General features: G+C 43.2%; 1 protein-coding gene across 1 annotated transcript in view; it reads right to left on the bottom strand.

The window, feature by feature from the left end:
• Nucleotides 1-25,885, bottom strand: part of LOC309567443 (proton channel OTOP2-like) — a gene marked incomplete at its 5' end in the record, with an annotated part of 112,879 nt that overhangs the window by 41,293 nt on the left and 45,701 nt on the right. Inside the window, one exon of the mRNA XM_082272835.1 lies at nucleotides 24,794-24,852. Coding sequence (XP_082128961.1) covers nucleotides 24,794-24,852 — 59 coding nt within the window. The remainder of the gene's footprint in view (nucleotides 1-24,793; nucleotides 24,853-25,885) is intronic.

Raw genomic sequence — 25,885 nt, 5'->3', positions numbered from 1 at the left:
GACAGTACTTGAGGTAAGGGGAAACCCCATGTGGGATAATTGCGCATCCTAGGCGGACCTAAGCCAGTTAGCTATCCTGGGTGGCAAAGCTCAGTGTGAATGGTGTGCAAGAGACATTGCCTGGAAACAAAGCGATAGTGGACCCTGTGTAGACACAGTTCTCAGTCGGAAGACCGTATCTGAGTAGTTGATAAGAGAAATCGATTGTCGTTTGAATTACACCTTTGTGTCGAGAGTCTTGGACCCCTTACCCTAACCTCTGTGTTTGTCTTGACGTCTCTAGAGCTACAAAATGAGTGTGAACCAGTCAGTCCTTTCCCCTTAGAGTGTATGATCAAACATTTAGGATTAGGATTTAGGGATTCTGTAAAGGTTGTAAACTGAAACTGAGTCCTAAAAGACTAGAAACACTAAAAGATTAGCCCCGCTATGGATCGTGGCAGCCCCTGCAGGGAACATTAGAGACTGTTGACCGACTGTTAACACTGACAAAAACATAACCAAATCCCATACATTGACTGTTGGAAAAGGGTAATAGAGGATGACTCAAACTGGATACAACAAAAAAAGGCAAGCAAGTGAGGAACAGTGTTGAATTATGATTCTGACAGGTACAGTGAGCAACTTAAAGTACTGTACACATATAAATGTCCATCCTGAGGCTGAAGAGAAGCCTCCCCCCATACATAGAGGGACATGTCACAGGCACGTATGAGCAGAGAACAAGTCCCGATGTCCCACCCTGTAGACTGTGGAATTAAACTTAAGTCATCAGGCTTCACAGGAAGGTGACCAGACCCCTCCAATACCTAACCTCATTGCATATACTTTCATATGTACTCCAGGGGTGATACTGTCAGTATAAATAAGATACATTTAGATTCAAATGAGATAACAGAAGCGACCAATGGGCGCACAGGTCAAGAGCCCATTTCTATCCCAAAGGTTTCTGGTGCCAGCAACTGAACTCTAGACAACATTCCCCTTTTACCACAATGGCCCTACTGAATTGGAGAAAGCCACATAAAACCACAACCCTGCGTGAGTCAGTATGGAGGAGAGACACAGAATAAGCCAGGCAGTGCAAAAGCATGTTGAAGAGTTAGGAAAGAACAACTGGGACTTCAACCTTATCAGGCAGCTATTATACAAGGGATCAAGTCAGTAGAAAAAAAAGCCTACCAACCTTAGCAAAACTGCAGGGACTCTCTAGCAGCCCAATAAAGGTCCGGGACAATTTTATGAGAGATGGAGTGAGAGTTTTCGGCTGCATGTTGTATACACTGCATTGGACTCCAAGAGGCTGGTGGTGGCCTGTGACTGGCGGCCAGTCTGCTAGAGACATGAGAGAGGATGTTGGGAGACAAAAACAAATTAACTCTTGTAGCTTCTATAAGAAGCAGGCTATAAGGTATCCAGAAGAAAAGGCTCAATTGTGCCAAGATACTGTAAAATACCTGGGATTCAGGGTGTTACAAGGCCAGAGACAGTTGGGAAAAGGCAGGAAAGAATGAAGTTTGCCAGATCTCTTAAAATTATGTAATGGGTTTGCGGCGCTCAGATAATAGTCCTTTGTGAAGAAATAGGGACAATCCAATCTGCTTACCAGATGAAGGAATAGAATTAACCTGTCAATAGGTAAAGTAGATGCGAAATCTCAATAATCCTGCTTGGCTTGATGATTCAGCTTGGCTCAATCAAATCGGTGTGGATGTCAGGAAATATGCAAATAAACAGAAAAAACATCTCATGGTGCAGTATATCCCAACTATTAATACAGGAGCAAAGACCCGCCACCAAGAGCTAGAAAAGCCCCTCGATAAATGGTAAAAGAGGGCCGCTCACCAGAAAGATGATAATTGAAAGACCGTCACCAGAATCTCATTGAAATCATTAAACGCTGATGGTCACACAGGCTGCTTACCAGATTTAAGTGAAACAGTACGCTGTTATAACAACCTTCTCTTCACTTCCGGTGGCCAAACTCCAAAGCAATCAAGTCTCAACAGCTTCACAAGTAAACTCAAAAAATGGGGGAAAAAGAAGGGGTTGGATATAGTGTAGTATGTTTTAAACAGCAGACCAGTTTCTAATGAGAGACCACCACCAAATTCCTTGTGTATAGCAAGAAATCACCTGTAGATAAATGGGCTGCTTACCAGATACTCTCATTAAGAAGGCATCAATGCAGATTACAGGGATCCAGCAAGATTCTCAATGGCAAAGGGATCTCATATGGAGGATGGTCAAACATTCAGATGAGCAGCTCCACCAAGGAGGTTTCAATACCAAAAGAGAGGAAAGACGCTCATGGTGCAGTATTTAAAACTCACTTACATATTATTGCAGTCACTTACATGTAAAACTTGTAAAATCAGCAGATGTACAGAGGAAAACCGCGGTATACAATCAAAGAGCGTGTCCTGGAAACTGCAGGAAGGTCACCTGATGCATTTCGGCCAATCAGCCGTCATCTGAGGTAACTTCCTACAGCTTTGACACGCATTAAATAGGAACAACAATCAAAAACGTATTGCACGTAATGACCAGCTGTGATGAAGGTGTCCTCCCTCTATAGCTACTCCTAGATTAAGGGTGGAGTTTAAACAGATGACACATAAAAAACTAGTCTGCATCGTCTTACTGAGATACGGGGGGCGGGGACAATCTCAAGCAGCCAATCGTATAGGAAAGGGCGGAGAAAGCTTCAGTTCATCAGAGTACTAATAGAAAGGTGATAATGCCGATCCTGCCAGCCAATCGGCACGAAAGGGGGCGGGGACACATATCGACCCAAGCCAATACCTTGTGAAAGGGGGCTAGGACAAAGATACTCTACATTGGTAAAACAGAAGCACCATGCTTCAGATGATAGCAATCATGCCAGCCAATCGACATCATAGGGGGCGGGGACACACACCGCACTAAACCAATACCTAGTAAGAGGGGGCGAGGACAATACTAGCCATCATTAGCAGAGCAAATACGCCATGCTTCTGGATATTTGTACCTGGAAGTATCTTATGACAAACTTCCGGTGTCTCCAAAGGAGAAAAGAAGAGGCACTTCCCGAACCTAAATCTGCATTGGCACCTTATAGGTACTCAAAATGTGTACACAGGGGCCAAATTGTATATATATATGCTTCGCTCACAGAGAGTATAAATTAAACAAAACCTGTGATTCAAAAATGATAATTAGAATCATGTTGGTAAGCCTTTTGTCGTGTCAATCAAAAGCCATAATTTATAGTCTATTAAAGCCACAGACAGAGGACACTCCCATCGTAAAATTACAATATAAAATATTAAAAGCAAAAAAAAATTTTTTAAACATTTTTGAATAATGAAGAAAGAGGAGAAGAGCCCCCTAGTGGTTTTACAAGTTTTACATGTAAGTGACTGCAATAAATGTAAGTGAGTTTTAAATACTGCACCATGAGCCTCTTTCCTCTCTTTTGGTATTGAAACCTCCTTGGTGGAGCTGCTCATCTGAATGTTTGACCATCCTCCATATGAGATCCCTTTGCCATTGAGAATCTTGCTGGATCCCTGTAATCTGCATTGATGCCTTCTTAATGAGTGTATCTGGTAAGCAGCCCATTTATCTACAGGCGATTTCTTGCTATACACAAGGAATTTGGTGGTGGTCTCTCATTAGAAACTGGTCTGCTGTTTAAAACATACTACACTATATCCAACCCCTTCTTTTTCCCCCATTTTTTGAGTTTACTTGTGAAGCTGTTGAGACTTGATTGCTTTGGAGTTTGGCCATCGGAAGTGAAGAGAAGGTTGTTATAACAGCGTACTGTTTCACTTAAATCTGGTAAGCAGCCTGTGTGACCATCAGCGTTTGATGATTTCAATGAGATTTTGGTGACGGTCTTTCAATTATCATCTTTCTGGTGAGCGGCCCTCTTTTACCATTTATCGAGGGGCTTTTCTAGCTCTTGGTGGCGGGTCTTTGCTCCTGTATTAATAGTTGGGATATACTGCACCATGAGATGTTTTTTCTGTTTATTTGCATATTTCCTGACATCCACACCGATTTGATTGAGCCAAGCTGAATCATCAAGCCAAGCAGGATTATTGAGATTTCGCATCTACTTTACCTATTGACAGGTTAATTCTATTCCTTCATCTGGTAAGCAGATTGGATTGTCCCTATTTCTTCACAAAGGACTATTATCTGAGCGCCGCAAACCCATTACATAATTTATTTGATCTGAGTTGTCTTTACCAGAAATTGCTGGCAGCCACCCATTTTTTGGACTTTATCATTGAAACCTGAGTGCGGATTTTCTTTCCTTTATTTATCTTTGTTTTATAGACACATTTTCCGCAGCCTGTAATATCTCTCATATGTTTTTTTTACACAAAAATGGATATCTTTGACTTCAGGGTGGCACGTACTTTGGATTTCAAAGATGTCTTTAATAGAGAAGAAGTGCAGACTAATACTGACATTACCGGATTATTCATGCGATTAAAAAACATGATGACTTCGGAATTACACCTACATTGGGACATTGCTTTCCTAGAAAAATATCTCGAGGAAGGTATGGTTCCTCGCAGCCTAAGGTTTGAAATCCCCCCTCAAGAAGGGGATGAAGACCTGTTGGGCTGATGTAAATATTTCAACGATGTAGGGTTAGATCTCTTGCGTTTTTTAATAAGTGGAAAACGCACCAAACTTAATAGACTGGATAAAGACATCTCTGAGGTCAAAGAGAGCATGTCTGAATTCAAGGATAAAGATATATATTTGAGCAAATGTAATGATCTTAAAAAACACCTTGAGAAGGAAGATGCGGATCAAAAGATTAAAAAGAAGAAAAAGTATATTAGAGACATTGGTGATTATGATAGTAAACTCATTTTTAAATGGCAAGCTAAACTTATTGGGAATGTAGATAACTTAACGGTTCCTTCACTCCCAAATGCACCGGGTGGTAATCCAGTGGCGCCCCCTTCTAGAGGTGGCTCTGGAAATTACCCAAAAGGGACTCCTAGGAATAAGGGATATCCTTCAAAAAATTCTGGTGGTAACCGTGGTGGTAGAAAAGGCCAACCTAATAAATAGAGGAAATCAGGGCTATACCCATTACAGAGAGGGCCCATATAATTCTAACTTCGAACCTATGCCTCAAAAAACTGGTTTCCCCACTTACAATCAATTTGAATCATTACGGAGAAATACAGATGATGACTATGAAAATAGGGATTCCAGATATATTACACAACATTCCCAGCCTTTCAACAATTATAATAGAGGGTTTGATAGACAATTTAGAGAACCCTATACCCCTGGATACGGGCCTCCCCCATACAACCAGTCCTCTCGAGGCCCATCTTCTGTTCCCCAACCCTCTACATCTTTTTTTCCCAAGGGTTCCCAGAGGAAAAAGAGGGGCGGAGAACAAGGAGAGGGACCAGAGGGGGGAGGCGACACCGGAAAACGCCCAAGAATTCATTGAGTTCCGGGATCTTTAATCTGAGTAACAGCACTCTTACTACGGACGAAACGCTAGTTCTAAGCCAGGGTCTCAAATTTCCCCCGGATAAACCCATCAATAATTTTCAAGCCTTCATTGATATCCAAAAATATGTGCGCAAATTAAGTATTAAAAGACATTTCTTATCCCAGCCTCCTGTCAATGCTTCTCCCATTGAAGAAGAAATTATACACACCAGTTTGGCTAATGCTTCACTTTTCAAACCTCCCGGGGGTGTTGCCCCATCAATTGGTGTGTTTAAAGATATGGTTCTTAAAGACCTAGAAGGCCTTAAACCTAGAAGAAGCACCAACACTAAACAATTTCGAGATGGGTTACAATCCCTCCAAGCTAGGACTGACATCGTTGTCCGCCCTGCGGATAAGGGAGGGGGTATAGTGGTTTTAAACAAAGATTCGTATATAGCAGAGATGAATGCCATCCTCTGACAGAGATACGTATGTGGTGCTTAATCACAACCCCACCCTGAAATATAAGAATGAATTGACCAAAATTGTGAAGTCTGGGTATGATGCAGGTTTTCTTAACAAGAAAGAAAAAGGTTTCCTTGTTCCTCACTCCCCGAGAATACCGGTGATTTACTATTTGCCTAAACTGCACAAAGATCCCGTCAACCCTCCCGGGAGGCCAATCATTAGCGGGATAGATTCCGTGACCTCCCGGGTGGGTAAGTATGTGGATAGCTTCTTACAGCCACTGGTATCTCAAACTCCATCATATCTCAAAGATACAACTCAAGTGATTCAGACCTTGGCTTCTCTGGAATGGAAAGAGGGCTATCTAATTGCCACTGCCGATGTTACGTCGTTATATATACGATTATCTCGCACCATCACGGATTCGAGGCAGTGGACGTATACCTACGAAGGAATAGTAGTCTTATTCCACCCCAGAGGCAATTTATACTTACTTTATTGCAATTTGCAATGACTCAATTATTTTTGGTTTGGAGGGACTTTTTACCTCCAAAACAGAGGCGTTGCCGTGGGGGCCAAGTTTGCCCCCTCCATGGCCAATTTATTTATGGCCAAATGGGAGGAGGACGTCGTCTATGCTGCTGGTAGGTCGGAATTGATCTTTTGGGGCAGGTATATAGATGACGTCCTCCTCCTTTGGAATGGAGATTTGGCGTCACTTTCTTCCTTTATGGAATTTCTCAATGATAATCCCCTTGGGATCCGTCTTCAATTTGAGGCTAGTCAGTCGCACATCCACTTTTTGGACCTTAATATTGATATCAAGGAAGGCTCTATTGTCACCTCCACTTTCTTCAAGCCAACAGACCGTAACAGTTTTATCGGGAAAGGTAGTTGCCATCATCCCACCTGGCTTAGGCTGGCCATACACTATACAATTTTCTTGTTCAACTTTCCTTTAGATTTACCAAAACCATATAATATAAGTTCAAACCTGAACACTTTTAATTTGTATGCAATCAGGCAGGCCCTTGCACTACATAGTTGAAGGTAAATCTAAAGGAAATTGAATAAGAAAATTGTATGGTGTATGGCCAGCCTTAGGTCAGTTCCTAAAAGCCAGTTCCTCAGGCTCAGACGGAACTGTACTTCCAGAGAGGACTTCTTAAACAGGCAGTTACCATGAAAGGAAAGTTTGAGGAAAAGGGATATGAGACCCATGATTTGGAACAGGTGATTAATGAAGTCAGGATGAAAGAGAGGAGTGAATTGTTAACAGCTAAAGTTAAAAATGACATCACTTCAGACCACAAACCTCTTTAGTCACTACCTACTCCAGTCAGCACAATGCTGTAAAAAGGATAATTTCCAAACATTGGGGTATCCTTAAAAACGATAAAATACTTGGACCTAGTTTGCCACCTAAGCCCAAGGTTATTTTCAGGGGAGTTACCCCCTTGCGACTTTTTGTCGCACCCAATGTGTTGGATGCCCCCAAAGTTATAAGCTCTTATTTTCAACAACAAAAGAGCTTCTTCCCCTGTCGAAGTTGCAATATCTGTCAAATCAATAAGATTAGAGAGAGAAAGATTTCCCATTTCAAATCTAACACCAATGCAAGAGAATTTGGGATCAAATCATTCATCACTTGCTCTTTGCAAAATGTTGTCTACATGCTCACCTGTCTATGTGGACTTCAGTATATAGGGAGAACTGTTAAAGCTCTACATGTCAGATTAGGTGAGCATGTGGCCAACATCAAAAAAGGATATCCGAAACACAGCGTGTCATGCCACTATGCTGAATGCCATGACAAAGATCCTACAGGGACTTAATTTTTGGGCATTGATCGGTTTATTCCGCAGTGGCGGGGTAGTAATATCAGACGTGAAATATCCAGGATGGAAACCCGCTGGATCTTCGATGTCCAGAGTTATGTCCCTTTCGGTATGAATATAGACTGGGACATAAACGGCTTCATCAATAACGGCTGATAATGGGATGTGTCCTTGAGACTTTTTTGGAATCTTACCTTTGTATATTTTCTGATGATTTCTATATGGTTTTAATATGATTAAATTATCTATACAATTTAGCTACTTCATGTGCTTTATATTTTTACCACTAGGGGGCTCTTCCCCTCTTTCTTCATTATTCAAAAATGTTTAAAAAAATCTTTTTTGCTTTTAATATTTTATATTGTAATTTTACGATGGGGGTGTCCTCTGTCTGTGGCTTTAATAGACTATAAATTATGGCTTTTGATTGACACGACAAAAGGCTTACCAACAGGATTCTAATTATTTTTGAATCACATGTTTTGTTTAATTTATACTCTCTGTGAGCGATCTTTTTAGGTATAACAAGCATATATATACAATTTGGCCCCTGTGTACACATTTTGAGTACCTATGAGGTGCCAATGCAGATTTAGGTTCGGGAAGTGCCTCTTCTTTTCTCCTTTGGAGACACCGGAAGTTTGTCATAAGATACTTCCAGGTACAAATATCCAGAAGCATGGCGTATTTGCTCTGCTAATGATGGCTAGTATTGTCCTCGCCCCCTCTTACTAGGTATTGGTTTAGTGCGGTGTGTGTCCCCGCCCCCTATGATGTCGATTGGCTGGCATGATTGCTATCATCTGAAGCATGGTGCTTCTGTTTTACCAATGTAGAGTATCTTTGTCCTAGCCCCCTTTCACTAGGTATTGGCTTGGGTCGATATGTGTCCCCGCCCCCTTTCGTGCCGATTGGCTGGCAGGATCGGCATTGTCACCTTTCTATTAGTACTCTGATGAACTGAAGCTTTCTCCGCCCTTTCCTATACGATTGGCTGCTTGAGATTGTCCCCGCCCCCCGTATCTCAGTAAGACGATGCAGACTAGTTTTTTATGTGTCATCTGTTTAAACTCCACCCTTAATCTAGGAGTAGCTATAGAGGGAGGACACCTTCATCACAGCTGGTCATTACGTGCAATACGTTTTTGATTGTTGTTTCTATTTAATGCATGTCAAAGCTGTAGGAAGTTACCTCAGATGACGGCTGATTGGCCGAAATGCATCAGGTGACCTTCCTGCAGTTTCCAGGACACGCTCTTTGATTGTATACCGCGGTTTTCCTCTGTACATCTGCTGATTTTACAAGTTTTACATGTAAGTGACTGCAATAAATGTAAGTGAGTTTTAAATACTGCACCATGAGCGTCTTTCCTCTCTTTTGGTATTGAAACCTCCTTGGTGGAGCTGCTCATCTGAATGTTTGACCATCCTCCATATGAGATCCCTTTGCCATTGAGAATCTTGCTGGATCCCTGTAATCTGCATTGATGCCTTCTTAATAATGAGTGTATCTGGTAAGCAGCCCATTTATCTACAGGCGATTTCTTGCTATACACAAGGAATTTGGTGGTGGTCTCTCATTAGAAACTGGTCTGCTGTTTAAAACATACTACACTATATCCAACCCCTTCTTTTTCCCCCATTTTTTGAGTTTACTTGTGAAGCTGTTGAGACTTGATTGCTTTGGAGTTTGGCCACCGGAAGTGAAGAGAAGGTTGTTATAACAGCGTACTGTTTCACTTAAATCTGGTAAGCAGCCTGTGTGACCATCAGCGTTTGATGATTTCAATGAGATTCTGGTGACGGTCTTTCAATTATCTTTCTGGTGAGCGGCCCTCTTTTACCATTTATCGAGGGGCTTTTCTAGCTCTTGGTCTTTGCTCCTGTATTAATAGTTGGGATATACTGCACCATGAGATGTTTTTTCTGTTTATTTGCATATTTCCTGACATCCACACCGATTTGATTGAGCCAAGCTGAATCATCAAGCCAAGCAGGATTATTGAGATTTCGCATCTACTTTACCTATTGACAGGTTTATTGTATTCCTTCATCTGGTAAGCAGATTGGATTGTCCCTATTTCTTCACAAAGGACTATTATCTGAGCGCCGTAAACCCATTACATAATTTATTTGATCTGAGTCGTCTTTACCAGAAATTGCTGGCAGCCACCCATTTCTTGGACTTTATCATTGAAACCTGAGCGCGGATTTTCTTTCCTTTATTTGCCAGATCTCTACCCCAACAACCAGACACCAAGTGTGTAAATTCCTGGGAACAGCAAGATTGTCGTATTTGGATACCAGACTTTGCCGCCAAAGCAAGCCCCCCTCTATAAATTCACAAAGGGGGAGAGAGAGAGCGGTTTCTCTGAGAAGAATAGCAGTGGGAGTCCTGACAGTACCCTGGATCATGGCAAAGCTCTGTGATGTACCTCTCAAAACAACTGCACACTGTAGCACAGGGATGGCCACCTTACCTGTGGGGTACTGCAGCCACAGCCCTCCTGATGACCAAAGCTGATAAGTTATCACTAGGTCAGGAAACCTATGTCTGGGTCCCACACCAGGTACAGGCACTAATGGATTACAAAGGAAATCACTGGTTCACTAACAGCTGGATGGTCAAATACCAGGCCATGCTGTGTAAAAATGCTTAAATCCATTTAGAGACTTAATACCCGAAACCAAGCCACTCTGCTTCATACCTCCCCTCTGGCATATGACTGCCTCCAGGTCATGGATGAAGTCTATGCAAGTCGGCCAGACTTGAAAGACAGCCCCTTGAAAAAGCCAGATATTGAGTACTTCACTGATGGCAGTAGTTTTCTAAAGGATGGGATCAGCTATGCAGTGGTTACACAGGAGACCGTGATCAAGGCAGGAGCCTTACCACAGGGAACCTCTGCTCAGAAAGCGGAATTAGTCACGCTAACCAGGGCATTACAACTCGTTGCTGGACTAAGACTGAATGTTTATGTGGAATCTAAGTATGCTTTCCTGATTCTCCATGCTCACGGAACCCTGTATAAAGGAAAGAGGGCTTATTACATCTGGAGGAAAGAGCATCAAGTATGGGACAGAGATACTGGAATTCTTTGAAGTAATATGGGCCCCCGCTGAATTTGCAATGGTCCACTGTAGAGGCCATCAGAAGGGAGACTCCTAGATAGCTAGAGGCAACAGGACAGCAGACCGAGTGGCCAGGAATGCAGCATTCCAGTGGCCCCCACAGATAATGGCCCCCCTGTTTCCAGTACCACTCTCTAAATGGGATCCAATCTACACAAAGGCAAAACAAGAATGGAAAGAGACTGAACCTGGAAAGTACAGAGAAGACCAGTGGTACCAGTTGCAGGATGGAAGAATTGTCATCCCAGCTGGCAACTGAGTTAGTGACAGAATTCTACAGGGGAACACACATAGGCAAGAATGCTGATGAAAAGGCCCTAGAGAGACATTTTTTTATACCCAGTTACCCATGCTTGCACAAGCTGCAGCCAGCAGTTGCATAGAACGTGCCCGAAATAACCCCAGACAAGGGGCCTGTACCGATTCCCGGAGTACAAGCTGTAGGAGCCTCACCAATGGAAGAATTACTGATTGACTTCACTGTAATGAACGAGGATACAAATATTTGCTGGTGGCCGTCTGCACCTATTCGGGCTGGGTAGAGGCCTGGCCCACACAAACAGACTACAAAAGAAGTGGTCAAATGCCGGCTCCATTAAATAATCGCCAGATATGGAATCCCCTCACCCATAGGCTCTGACAACGGCCCAGCCTTTGTTCACAAGTGCCTCCAGGAATTAGCAACAGCACTCAAGATCACTTGCAAAATACATACTGCATACTCAAAGTTCTGGGAAAGTGGAAAGGATGAATTTCACCCTAAAATCGCAAATGGCCAAACTGTCAGGAGACCCAAATGAAGAGGACCTGGATGCTGTCCACTGCTCTGCTGAGAATTTGGGGTGCTCCAACAAAGAGGACAAAATTGTCCCTTTTTGAAGTACTATATGGTAGGCCACCACCCATTATAAAAGACATCAAGGGAGACTTACACCAAATGGGGGTGGGGGCAGTGAACCTTGAACTGTTACAGAAGTTAGGGGAGAATATGCAGGACATAGGGAAATGGGTCCAGGAGAAACTCCCCTATAAGTCTGACAAACCCAGGCCACCCCTTTAGGCCAGGGTATACAGTGTGGGTGAAAGAGTGGAACACAACCACCTTAGCGCAAAAATGGAGGGGTCCTTATACTGTCCTACTTTCAACCCCTACAGCCATTAATGTGGCTGAGGTAACCCACTGGATACAACACTCCAGGGTAAAGCGAGCTGTTGACCACACAGACTCCTGGCTGAGCACAGTAGACTCTCGGGACCCTTTAAAGCTAAAACTGACTAGAGAAATCATAGGAAAGAACTCCAGCCCTGCACCTGACACACACATGGAAGCTGTCAGGCTTGCACAAGGCAGAAGATAGTTGGAATGCAGCCCTGCTCCCAACACATACCTGGAAGCTGTTGGGTCAATGCACGGTGGAAGAATAGGGCATCTGATATCTGCTAGCTCTGCCCCAGTCACACCCAGAAGCTGACTGGTCAAAAGCACAGCATAAGCTGGGAATATTCACCTATAAGATGTTTTTTTTAGAAATGCCTCCTTAGCTTTCCGGTAACCATAGTAATAATATTGGCCAGGCCCATGGGGGGGGGGGGGGGATATCTTGTGACCCATGTATCAAAACTACTAAAGGTAGTCCCCATAGCCACCAAAAACATTGGCATTCATATTACAAATGTGAAGGTGTGGTAACTGGCATCTGCGTGCATAATGAAACCACCATATTGTATTTGTACTGCAGGGGACCAGGTAACCTATTAAGACCCCACACATTTCCCCCCCCCCCCAAACGTAGTTAGTCGTTCAGAGCTTTGGCTCCACAGGCAAGCTGATAAACCATACTCTGATAACCAACCCCAATACAGCAGCGAGCTTGGTTTTTAAGGTGTGCTCTGCCTTTAACCTCAATGGCTTCCACAGGAGAGGTCGCGGGGATAAGGATGGAAAAGAGTACCTGAAACATCACATCTGGTAAGGGCGATTGGGAGAAAGTTGCCATAACAAGGACTTGAAATATTGCCCACAGTGGGGGTGTGTTGGTTGGGGAACATGGGGAAAGAAAACCAGGATGCTATCCTGCAGTCCCTGTCTGGCCTGTCTAGCTGTTCAGTAGGGAGTTGCACGTATGTAAACTTCACCATATATGACCCCACAAAATTTCTAACACAATGGGGTAGTGACATCAGAGTCAACAAATATGGGAAGGCATCAGACCTCGAGACAATTGTACGCATATCCATGGAAACAGAAACTACTAAGAGTGCCACTCACCAAGTATTCCATTCCCTCTATGAAGAGCTTGGCACAGACATACAGTGCCTTATGAAAGTATTAGGCCCCCTTGAACTTTGCGACCTTTTGCCACATTTCAGGCTTCAAACAAAGATATAAAACTAATTTTTTGTGAAGAATCAACAACAAGTGGGACACAATCATGAAGTGGAACGAAATTTATTGGACATTTCAAACTTTAACAAATAAAAAAACTGAAAAATTGGGCGTGCAAAATTATTCAGCCCCTTTACTTTCAGTGCAGAAAACTCTCTCCAGAAGTTCAGTGAGGATCTCTGAATGATCCAATGTTGACCTAAATGACTAATGATGATAAATAGAATCCACCTGTGTGTAATCAAGTCTCCGTATAAATGCACCTGCACTGTGATAGTCTCAGAGGTCCGTTTAAAGTGCAGAGAGCATCATGAAGAACAAGGAACACACCAGGCAGGTCCGAGATACTGTTGTGGAGAAGTTTAAAGCCGGATTTGGATACAAAAAGATTTCCCAAGCTTTAAACATCCCAAGGAACACTGTGCAAGCGATAATATTGAAATGGAAGGAGTATCAGACCACTGCAAATCTACAAAGACCTGGCCGTCCCTCTAAACTTTCAGCTCATACAAGGAGAAGACTGATCAGAGATGCAGCCAAGAGGCCCATGATCACTCTGGATGAACTGCAGAGATCTACAGCTGAGGTGGGAGACTCTGTCCATAGGACAACAATCAGTCGTATACTGCACAAATCTGGCCTTTATGGAAGAGTGGCAAGAAGAAAGCCATTTCTTAAAGATATCCATAAAAAGTGTAATTTAAAGTTTGCCTCAAGCCACCTGGGAGACACCCCAAACATGTGGAAGAAGGTGCTCTGGTCAGATGAAACCAAAATCAAATTTTTGGCAACAATGCAAAACGTTATGTTTGGCGTAAAAGCAACACAGCTCATCACCCTGAACACACCATCCCCACTGTCAAACATGGTGGTGGCAGCATCATGGTTTGGGCCTGCTTTTCTTCAGCAGGGACAGGGAAGATGGTTAAAATTGATGGGAAGATGGATGGAGCCAAATACAGGACCATTCTGGAAGAAAACCTGATGGAGTCTGCAAAAGATCTGAGACTGGGACGGAGATTTGTCTTCCAACAAGACAATGATCCAAAACATAAAGCAAAATCTACAATGGAATGGTTCACAAATAAACATATCCAGGTGTTGGAATGGCCAAGTCAAAGTCCAGACCTGAATCCAAATCGAGAATCTGTAGAAAGAACTGAAAACTGCTGTTCACAAACACTCTCCATCCAACCTCACTGAGCTCAAGCTGTTTTGCAAGGAGGAATGGGCAAAAATTTCAGTCTCTCGCATGTGAAAAACTGATAGAGACATACCCCAAGCGACTTACAGCTGTAATCGCAGCAAAAGGTGGCGCTACAAAGTATTAACTTAAGGGGGCTGAATAATTTTGCAAGCCCAATTTTTCAGTTTTTTTATTTGTTAAAAAAGTTTGAAATATCCAATAAATTTCGTTCCACTTCATGATTGTGTCCCACTTGTTGTTGATTCTTCACAAAAAAATTACAGTTTTATATCTTTATGTTTGAAGCCTGAAATGTGGCAAAAGGTCGCAAAGTTCAAGGGGGCCAAATACTTCTCACAAGGCACTGTAGGCATACCCCCTAGCACTAACAATCTGTTCAAAAACTTGGCAGAGAAAGTAGCTGATAATTTAAAGGTATTGAATTGCTATGCATGTGGGGGAACTAACATGGGGGACCAGTGGCCTTGGGAAGCCCAGGAGATGGATTACAATAGGTCATACAATGCAGTCTCTGAAAAGCCCACCGAGCGAGTAAAATCAGAATGGCATCTGAAAACATCAAAAGTTGGGAAATACTGTATAGCCAGGTCAGGCCCCCTGTATAAAACCTATGTAGGAGAAATGGCCTGCCTAGGACAGCAGTATTACAATGATACTTCAAAAAGGACATCTTGATTGGGGAATAACGATAAACAGGAGCCTGATCTACTCCTTTTTTTTCTCTAATTTCACCAATGTGCAGGGAGTATGGCAGGATCTCACGAAAGTAGAACTGGAAGGCCCCAGAGATACTGTACTGGATTTGTGGGAGCAAAGCTTACTCAGAACTCCCCCAAGACTGGTCAGAAGCATGTGTTTTAGGTATCTTAAAACCCTAATTTTTCCTCCTTTCAATTAGGAGCGGGGAACAACTAGGAATCCCTGTATATCAGAAGCAAAATAGGGCACCTGGCCTCCAGATGGGGAGTTGAAAAGACAATGAATTGCCACCTGAACGTATTGTCCAGTATTATGGCCCCCGCCACCTGGGCGGAGGATGGATCAAATGGGTTACCGTACCCCTATCTATTTGCTTAACCAAATTATCAGGCTACAAGTTGTATTAGAAAGCATTACTAATGAGTCTGCAAATGTAAACAAAAATACTGACCTAAATCAGTGAGTCAGCGCTCACTGTGCCACAATGAGAGGAACCACATGAACGGTGGTAACACAGATGTGAATCAAAAAATTTAAAATTCAAATAAAAATGAATATGAATGAGTATAAATGAAATTATATGAAAATAATATAAAACAATTAAAGTAAAAACAGGGCAGTCATAAATGCATGAACCTCAACTGTGAAGAAGTCCTTTTCAATCATATGCTGATCACGATCCTGATGGAGGAGGACCTCCGGAACGACGTTGTGGCCCGCCCTCCACATTTGGCCTAGTGTTTTGGTCCCTGTCAGATTCCGTGGAGAACTGACAGGTTGTTTATGTCACTTCCGGTTCTGGGTTACCATCTCCCTGCTGCACGGCGGACACCAGCGAGGCTGTCCATCCAGGGAGCCTACGCTATCTGCAGCACCGCCCAGCACCTGGAAATGTTCCCCATATTTAGCACAGGACCGCCAGTCAGGATTCTGATGTGACTACTCCCCACTGGACCCACTGCGGGGACTGCCCATCTACGCCACATTGGTTGTCCTCTGAAACATCCGTTTTTAACATGCAAGTTGCTACATTAAAATTTCCATTTGGTTATCTACCTTTGTGACTTGGCGCCCTTGTTCCTTTTCCTTTTTAATGAGCCTGCAAATGCTTTTAACTTACTAGCTAAGCAAGGAACCAAGCTACGTACCGGTATTTACCAGAATAGGCTTGCTTTAGATTACTTGCTAGCTGCAGAGGGAGGGGTGTGTGGAAAGTTCAACCTGAGTAATTGCTGTCTGAGGATTAATAATCATGGGAAAGTAATTGAGGAGATTACTGACAGAATAAGAAAGCTAGCTCATGTGCCTGTACAGACCTGGGATGGGTTTAATGCTGCAGTTGGTTTGGGGATTGGTTCCCAAATGCAAGTGGGTTAAAAGCAATGTTAAGGGTAGCAAAATAGCAATACTGCATTTTTCTGCCTTGGACAATTCCCCTTGTGGCTAGGACGATCAAAGGTTTCATTGAGGCCACTGTAGAGAGGAAGGCAGCAGCCCATGTAATGGCCATGTGGAAGTACCAACCATTAGCTCCCCCGGGACGAATTAGAACTACCATAACTTCTTACCACACCCCAGGGGTTTTGTGATGCTTAGTCTCTGCTCAAACTATCAAAGGGGGGAATGTGGCATCAAATAAAAATCCTTCTAACATGGTGGATGGTTAGTAAAACAAAATGGTTGATTCTGACAAGTTTGTTTGTAGAACTACATGAGCAAGATAACCACACAGACTTTAGCCCCCTTTCTCTGCCTCTGTTGGACTTCCTGTTAAGCCAAGCTTTAGCAAGAATACAGACAGTGCAAAACCGCAAATGCCAACTGTTCTGAAATAGAAAGGAAGTAGCTACATAAGAGAGAAGTATTTTGCTTAGACAAAGGTAAATTATGTATCTGTATCTTTTTATAATTGCACTTGTGATGTAACTGCCCATATATAAGTGATGTGCACGCCTATTTCGGGAACTTAGCAAGCGAGCGGAGCCGATCTTTATCAGGATACATTTTGTCTTCATTGCCATTATTTATATAAAAGTGTGAGGGGTTAATCAGAAGTAAGCCACTAAGAATAAAGAATGTTTGGAAAGTTTTTAAAAGAGAAATTTGGGATTTAAAAAAAAAAAACAAAAAACAAAAAACACTCACCTAGATGGATGCAGCATATGTCCAATGCTGCCTCTGTCCCCTGCTGCCTCTAAGACCGAGAGCTGAGCGATCAAAGACTGCTGGTCGCTGAATTCACAGTCTGTCTGGGTGATTTACATTTCATGGATTTTAACAAACTTTGTTGCAGATCCTACCTTTCGTTATTCTGAAGAAATCACTGTTTGTTAATCTGTTTTCCTGTGCTGAGTGGGTCTAATGGGAGTGGTTTCATAATTATCAACCAACTGTTGCAGCTGCAGGGCACTAATGGGAAAAGCTGCTGGGCCTGCATCCCTTTAGACATGTTCCTATTGGAAGTATCTCACCAAAAATTAAAATTGGTGAGCCAATCACACAAGTAGTGGTGGATGCCCTCCATAGGAGTTTTGTTCAAAACTGAAATGACAGTGTAGACTTCCAGTTCCGGCGCCACATGTAGAAGAGCTAGGAACGGCAGGTCCACTCATAGCGGCTTATAAATCTGGCTTAACACGGCCCGTGGACGGTAAATAACCCTCTGCCACCCTCACATCTTCCCCAGGAACAGTGGAGATCTACAGATTTGTGGTGCAGGGCTTCTTGGTGCACCCACAGCCACCCGGCCAGAGCTCTCCCTGCCAGGCACACACACATCCAACATTGGGGAAGCTGCAGAGCTTCCTCTCACAACGGACACTGTACACCCCATAGCCGCAACTCCTCTCCCCCAGAAGAGCAGTATGCAGGCCTGGCACAAGCAATGGCATCCCTCCTGTCCCCCCAATGGCTGCAGTAGACAGAGCTATAGCTGCAGGGATCACACAGCTCAGAAAAGAGCTGGGAGACCATGCCAAACGGCTTTTTGAGCTGGAGCATCAGGTGTCTGACCTGGAATATGAAATACAAAGCTAATTCACATCTGAACAGCAGTCAAAATAAAGCACAGCAGTTCACCCTAGACAAGTTGGACAACCTGGAAAACCGTTCACACGCAATATTCTGAAGTTATCCGTCTCCTGGAGTCTATTAACTCAAGAGTCCCTACAGGACATTTGCGCCATGTGTATTCTGGGCATCACATTACCTTGCATAGTGGAGAGGGCTCACTGGCTGGGAGCCAAGTCCAATGACAGACGCACTCCATGACCCGTCATTGTTCGATACCTGAACTACTCTGACAGAGTGAACATCTTGAGATCATTTAAGTCCCTACAACTAGATGGCCACAAGCTACCCAAATTTGCAGACTATTCCCAAAAAGTATCTCGGAGACATAAGGTCTTCCAAACAATCTGTACTGCTTTCTACCAGAAAGGGGTTAAATTCACCTTGGCCTACCCGGCAGTACTCCGCTCCATGGATCCATCCCATGTCCTTAAATCCTTCTCCCACCCAGAGGAAGCAATGCAATATTTGGAAGCCTATCAGCATATTCCCATGATACCTCTTCACCCCAACCTCATCATGTCTGGTGGAACCAAGGGATCAAAGCAACCCGAGGAAAAACCATGCCAAAAATTTTTATCTCTCCAACTCTTCTGGCCACAACAAATCTTGCTAACCTTTTAACTTTTGTCTACCATTCTACTGCTTATATCCCTATCTAAGCTTACTTTGAAGTTATTGTTCTTTTTGCTCCAGCTCACGCCATTGTCCCTTATATTTACCGTTACTGTTTGTTCGATCAGCTGTTCCTTTAGGCACACACAACCTTTCAGAGGGATGGCTTACTCTGCCCTATCTGGAGGCAGTTAGGGTCTCACATAACTACCCCCAGTCTTTCTACTTCCTGGGATTTCCCCAGAGAAAGGCTCGCTTCATGGTCCACGGGCGAGGACCACAGACTCCCCTGGTATCACGTACCTGGTGGAGACCAAGCTGTAGAGGGGGCTTCTCTTGCACCTCCTGTCCAACACCCCTGATAGAGATGACAGGCGGTGTAGGACACAGAGTGGCACGAGGGCCGGTATAGCGGGTGATGCCATGGCAGAAGACTGATGGCTGTGGATCACCGGATGAACACCTGGAACTGGAACTCGGTGATGCTGGATGAGAAGGCAGGAGCGAAGTCGGAACACAAGCCAAGGAGTTGTCAACAGCCGGACAGCACGGGTACAGGAACGTGAGACAAAAGCGGAGTCAGGATACAGGCCGAAGTCGGTACACAGTCTGGCAGCAAGGTACAAAGGCATAAGGCAAGGCAGGGTCAAACACAAGCTGAGGTCACAGGTAGGCAGGCAGGAATCCAAGGAGAGTCAAAGGCAAGCCGGTCAGTATAATGGGAAATCCACAAGCAGGTCAGGGCACAGGTAGACAGGAACACAAGCTGAAAGACCACTCAGCAATGTGCTCCTGTCACCGCCTGGTATAAATAGGCCGTTTGGCGCCAATTGCGTGCGCACGTTGCGTACGCGCATTGGCGCATGCGCATTCGCACATTCCTTCCCGTGTGCCTGGGCATGCGCACTGAACGTCTCTTACACCTGGTAACGCTGTTCGTTGGTGTTTGTTAAACATGTGGAAAGGCTTCCCTGGGTATGTTATGGTTTATTTCTTCTTTCTAAACCCAGGTTGGTTTGTTCTCCATTCTAAACCCCCCTCTCTAAGACTCCAATATACCCCACCCTGCCCTCTGTTCCTTAGGGATACCCCAGTGGCGTCTTAAATGCAAGTCCTGAAATACGTCTTCATAGCTCCCAACATGCTAGCAAGACCCCATTCTACAGCCACTCTATGAAAGTCATCTCCTGGAATGGTAAAGGGTTACGCTCACCCAACAATCATATGGCGATTCTTCTCCGCCTAAATTGCTTTAAATTTGATATAGCAATACTCAAGGAAACAGATGTAACAGCAGCTGACATTGCTCCTATGAGCAAACTCTGGGTAGGACAGGTTTTTGGGTCACCTGCTGTGAGAGGCAAGGAGGGTGTTCTTCCCCTGATTCACAAAAATTTGCCCTGTGAGGTGCTATCAGTACAGAAGGATGGCAAGGGATGCATTCTCACAGCTAGACTCAAACATTTGCCCCCAACTTCCCCTCAATACAGTTCTTCCACAATTTAATCTCTAGCCTAGCTCTGCATTCCCACCTCCCTCTCCTGGTAGCTGGAGATTTCAACTCTGTACTCAACTATCAGGCACATATACCCTTAGGCAGTCGCCTCCCATGCCCAACAACAGCAATTTGCAGATGGTCTACAACTAGTAGACCTCTGGAAATTGAGTAATCCAGAAGGAAGAGAGTATACTTTCTTCTCCCCTCCTCACAACATGCTGTCTAGGATAGACTACACCTTCTCATCTCAATTCCTTCCTTCTCAAATATGCCTCCAATCCCTGCATACACAAGATTGCTATCTCAGATCATACATCTCTGTCAACCTGACCAGGCTAACTACTCAGGGTTCCATCAAGATCTGGCGTTTTTCCATCCTACCTAGCACATGATCGGGATTTTCAACAGATCATTCGCAACACTTGAACAGACTACTCATCTACCAACTCAGAACACCGTAAGAACCCCAACCTCTTCTGTGAAACCATTAAAGCAGTTCTAGGGGGGTAGGATCATTTCATATGCTGCTGGCTACAAAAACAAAGGTCTCCAGAGAACACCGAGAGGCAAGTAAAGCCTTACCCACAACCCAAGTTAAACTAGCACAAGACAACTCTCCTACACACAGGGAGTTGTGGCAAGTAAAAACTGGTTTGAAAATATATAAAGAACCCTGCGAGCAACCTCCCTATATAAATAAAGGAATGCTGCAAACCCTTCACTTCTCATATAAGTGCGAAAAAACCTTAGTGTTGCGCAAATCCTGATCGTATAAATTACTGTGATATCAATAAACAATCCCAGATGAGAAATCCATTTGTGAATAAATAATTAGTGATCAATATCATCTAAGTAATACATAATCAATATATATGTATAAAGGAATCAATAAATATAAATCTCTAAAATCAATGGTGGAAAATGTGCAAATAATCGTGCAATTAAAATCAATATATTAATAATAAAGTGCAAAGCCTAGCAATATTACTGTTAAAGTGCACGGTGTAATACTATTAATCAAATCCAGTCCAAAAAGCAGTCCAAATATTGTGCTGGTGGTGAACAAAAAAGATTCAAACAAAGTGCTCTAGCCACCTCAGAGTGGATCCCTAGCATCCCAAGCAGTGAGTGACCGGAGTGTCACAGCCCAGCGACAACTGTGCACCCCCCTACGGCTACGAGTGGTTATTCACCTTAATGGAGATGTATAAGAGCATATATGCAGGGAATCATACACAGGTATAGCAGAATGGCTCCACTCCAACAGCAGCAATTCAATCAATGTGTTAACTCCACAGATCCACCGTTATATGCAAATGAGAGCAAACTGACAATAGTGCCGAAATCCTTTACATGACATTTGAATAAAGCAAATACACTCACATGTAAAGGTGCATCCATGCACCCTTAAAACAGCCCTTTGTACAGAGCATGTATCGAAGAATATGCCGTGGTGGTATAGTGGGAGACACCGTAGCTGACTGATCCTTCCGTGCGGCAGCCCGACAGTCTCATAACCTAATCTGAAGCGTTCCCTTTGGACTGGATTTGATTAACATTATTACACCGTGCACTTTACCAGTAATATTGCTATGCTTTGCACTTTATTATTAATATATGGATTTTAATTGCACGATTATTTGCACATTTTCCACCATTGATTTTAGAGATTTATATTTATTGATTCCTTTATACATATATATTGATTATTTATCATTATTTATTACTTAGATGATATTGATCACTTTATTTATACAAATATATTTCTCATCTGGGATTGTTTGATATCACAGTAATTTATACGATCAGGATTTGCGCAACACTATTTTATTTATAAAAACTGGTTTGACTTGTGGGCAGATGGAAAGGATGCAGCAGTGACATCTAGTTCTTAGATACCATAAGTATGGCAATGAATCAGGTGAACCCTTGGCCCGTCTCTGCAAAGACCCCCATACTCCCACACATATAATTGCCCTGAAAGATAATTCAGGTAACCTTACCTCCTCACCTAAAAATGTAAATCTAATCCTAGAAAAATGCTACGCTACGCTCTACGGCCCCTGATCTCATCGACGAGACTACAGCGGCATCCCACTCTCCACTATCACGGACACAATGCCCCGACAAAATAGCAAGCTCAATGCCCCGATCTTGCGCAAGGAGGACACCAAGGCAATCAAATCATTGGCTGCAGGGAAAGCTCCGGGCCCTGACAGGTACACATTTGAGTTTTACAAACTCTCATCAGACACCACCCTGATCTCAGTCTATCAAAAGATACTCAATGAAAATCACTATCTACCCTCAGACCTCCAAGCCCAAATAAAGCTAATTGAAAGGAAAGGACCCCACAGATCTGGCTCCTTCCGCTTGATATCCCTTTTGAACTTGGTCTCAAATTCCTCTCCAAAATCTTAGCCAACAGACCTCCATCATGCCTTCCCTCATTCATTCTTCACACGCAAGTTTTACCCAAGGAATGTCGGCCACGTCAAATATTAGGAAAGTCTTTACAGTTTGGGAAAAAGCTAGGGCCAAGCCCTCCAGCGAGACTGCGATAATCACACTTGACACCGAAAAGGCATTTGACAATGTCAGTTTCCACTGGTTAAGCCTGCTCCTGTTGATTTGGTTTTATAGGCCCATTCCTGCATCTCATACACACCATGTATTCTGCCCCATCCGCTAATGTGATTGCAGCGGGTGTCATTTCCAACAATATACATCTCCACAAAGGCACCCGACATGGATGTCCCCTTTCACCCCTGCTGTTCAAACTGGCACTTGAACCCCTCTCTTATTTACTCTTCTACTCCAAACCTCATGGGGTTAAGGCAGGCACTCAGGAACTATGGACCGCCCTGTTTGCAGACATAATTCTGATTTTATACATCAAATCCTAAAGCGGACATGTCACATATCCAAGAGATCTTTACTCTCTTCTAGGCCTGCTCAGGTTTGAGAATCATTTTTTAATACCAAAATACTACCCCTTTTTCAAGCCCCCCCTCCTTACACACAGTGGGCGGCTGACTCAATCTTTGTCTGCTGGTTTTGTTTATTGAAAAAAAACAGAAAATCTTCTTAAAATAAAAAAAAAACAAAAAAAAAAAACAGTGTAACCACTTTTAGCAGGAGGTAAACTTTAATAGGTTACCCAATATCTAATTACAAGTGTAAAAATCTGAAACGCAATCATGGACAATATATGCATGTACGCAGTACATGCATGGACAGTATATGTATGTAGGGCTATGGCTGCCCTTCACACTGCCCCGGTCAGGAAGCTAAGAGTTAATTGTGTTCTCGGGTTTTCTTCTTAGCGGGCTTTGCTGGGTCTGTGCCCAGTGGGGGAAAAAAAATAAAAAAAGTAAAGAAAAAAGATAAAGAGTTAAGTGAGGCAAGTGCCTGCATAGAGGCCACGCTAGGTGCACGGTGGGACCCCATACTGTTATTGGGAGTAAGGTAGCAATGATACCCTGGACAAGTGGAGAGAACATTGGCTCTGTGTGTCCCTCCTAAATGCAGCCATGACAATGACAGTGTCTATTTGCACTAAATGTACATAGTGCTCAAAGGTCAAGATACCCCTATGTGCAAGGCAAGCCTAACGTAGCCCAGAAGAACCCACCCTGGGGAAGGCCTCCTATGTGACCCACACATGGCATCTAATGGGGAGAGGAACATGGAGGAGGTTCCACCCGCCTACCCCGTTACAGGCATGCAGACCTTGAGAAGGAAAAACGACAAACTAATGAATAAATAATAATAAATGTGAAAATAATAAAGTAATAAGATAATCATAAAAGTGCACTCACAAAAGGGAAGGACTTTGTTTTTGCTGGAGATGATTCACACACACTCAAAGTAGTAAAGCATTCATAAGGTTCTTGTTTTTTGGACCCTCCGTGTAAACATTTAGGGCTCCATTTATATATCAGAGTGCAGATATCGCTATCCACACTCCCATTATAAATTGTGATGTTAGTCTACACCACAATCTGCACTTTATGAACCATTCATAAAATTCAGTCTGCAGTGTACAGCCTGTGGTCTGTCAGAGTCCTCTAGGTATAGTTAGAAAGAACTCCATGATTGGAGAGGTGCTGACCTACTACTTGACAGGTTATGCGCAATCCACTAGATAGTAGAGCTTCATTAACTAAGCACAATGATGTCACATGGGAGACCCCAACCCTTTGTATGTCTGTTCTGCCGTCCACTGGACCCAGCATTTAGTGGGAGTGAAGTACTTCAGCAGCAATTATTTCAGAGCTTATAGGGCTTGGTGTGGTGCAAGTCAGTAATGAAAGAAGACAGATTTAGGTTATCCTGTGGCCCTTAAAAAATTAAGCCTTAAAAGTGGTCATCAAATTACTTGGCACACATTTCATTCTCCAAATGGACTTGCTTACCTGGTAGTAATTAAATGAATCTGGACACAATGTTTGCAAGAGGTCCAAAGAAACCATGTCTACAAGACAAAAGGACACATTTGAAAGAATACTGCATCATTAGAAAAGTTTTACAAAGTAAAATAATAAAATAATTTCCATCTAAAGAATAAATGTACTTTCACAGTACACTAATTCTTCCCCCCCCCCCCCTCCAGATTCATACTTTCCCTTATCCTGTAGTCTTAGCTCTCTCAGCCTTTATACACGTCTTTGGGCTGCTCAATAGTTTCCCATAGACCTCTATTGGACTCCTGTGGTTGGAGATGCTCTGGGTGCTCGGGAGATGACCAGGGACGATGGCCTTGTAAAATCTATGGGGATGTATTGTACAGGTGCAGTTCAATGAGGATGTAAATATTACAGGAATCGTGCTAGTTTCAGGGTACAGTGCACCTCTGCAGCGTAGTGCATAGTTTATGACTTACCCAGAACATCATGCAGAATCTCCCAGTGACATCCTTCTGTGCTAAGAACCTCAGTTGTGTCCAGAAATGGCCATTCTACCTTGTTCCCTTTAATTACATGAAAGACAACAATTGTATCTACAGCCAAAACTACGTTTTGGATAATGTGGAAGGGTTAGAACTTCCATATTTTTGTGTGGCTATATACTAGTTATATAGACTTGCCCTTTCTATTTGTACTGATAATGACAGTCACCAGTAGTAGGGTGAGCAAGTCTGCCCAGGATTGATTTAGTTAAAAATTTGTGAAACGCAGACTTCGCAGTGAATCTCATTGACACTTATGAGAGTGCAAATCCTATAAATAGATTCTCAACATTTTTTAGGGCTAGCAGACAAACCTCTTTTTAAAAAGTAGGGGGCACTAACATAGTCTGTGCAAATTCCAAAAAAAAAAAAAAAAAAAAAACGAGGTGGGGCTTGACTGGCAGAAATATCCCTAAAATACTACTATTTTTTAGTCAGACCTGATCCAACTGGGATTGTTTGTGCACCATTTCTGGCTAGCTGCAAGAGAAGCCACAAGCAAAGATTGCAGGGAAGATTATAGTAGCTTTCATTTGGTTTTCCATCTTTTCTTGAGCTC

The sequence above is a fragment of the Pelophylax lessonae genome (assembly GCF_965119305.1).
Source record: "Pelophylax lessonae genome assembly, chromosome: 11".
NCBI classification, from domain to species: Eukaryota; Metazoa; Chordata; class Amphibia; order Anura; family Ranidae; genus Pelophylax; species Pelophylax lessonae.
Note: the sequence above shows the minus strand (reverse complement) of the source record. Positions and strands in the feature narration are given on the sequence as shown.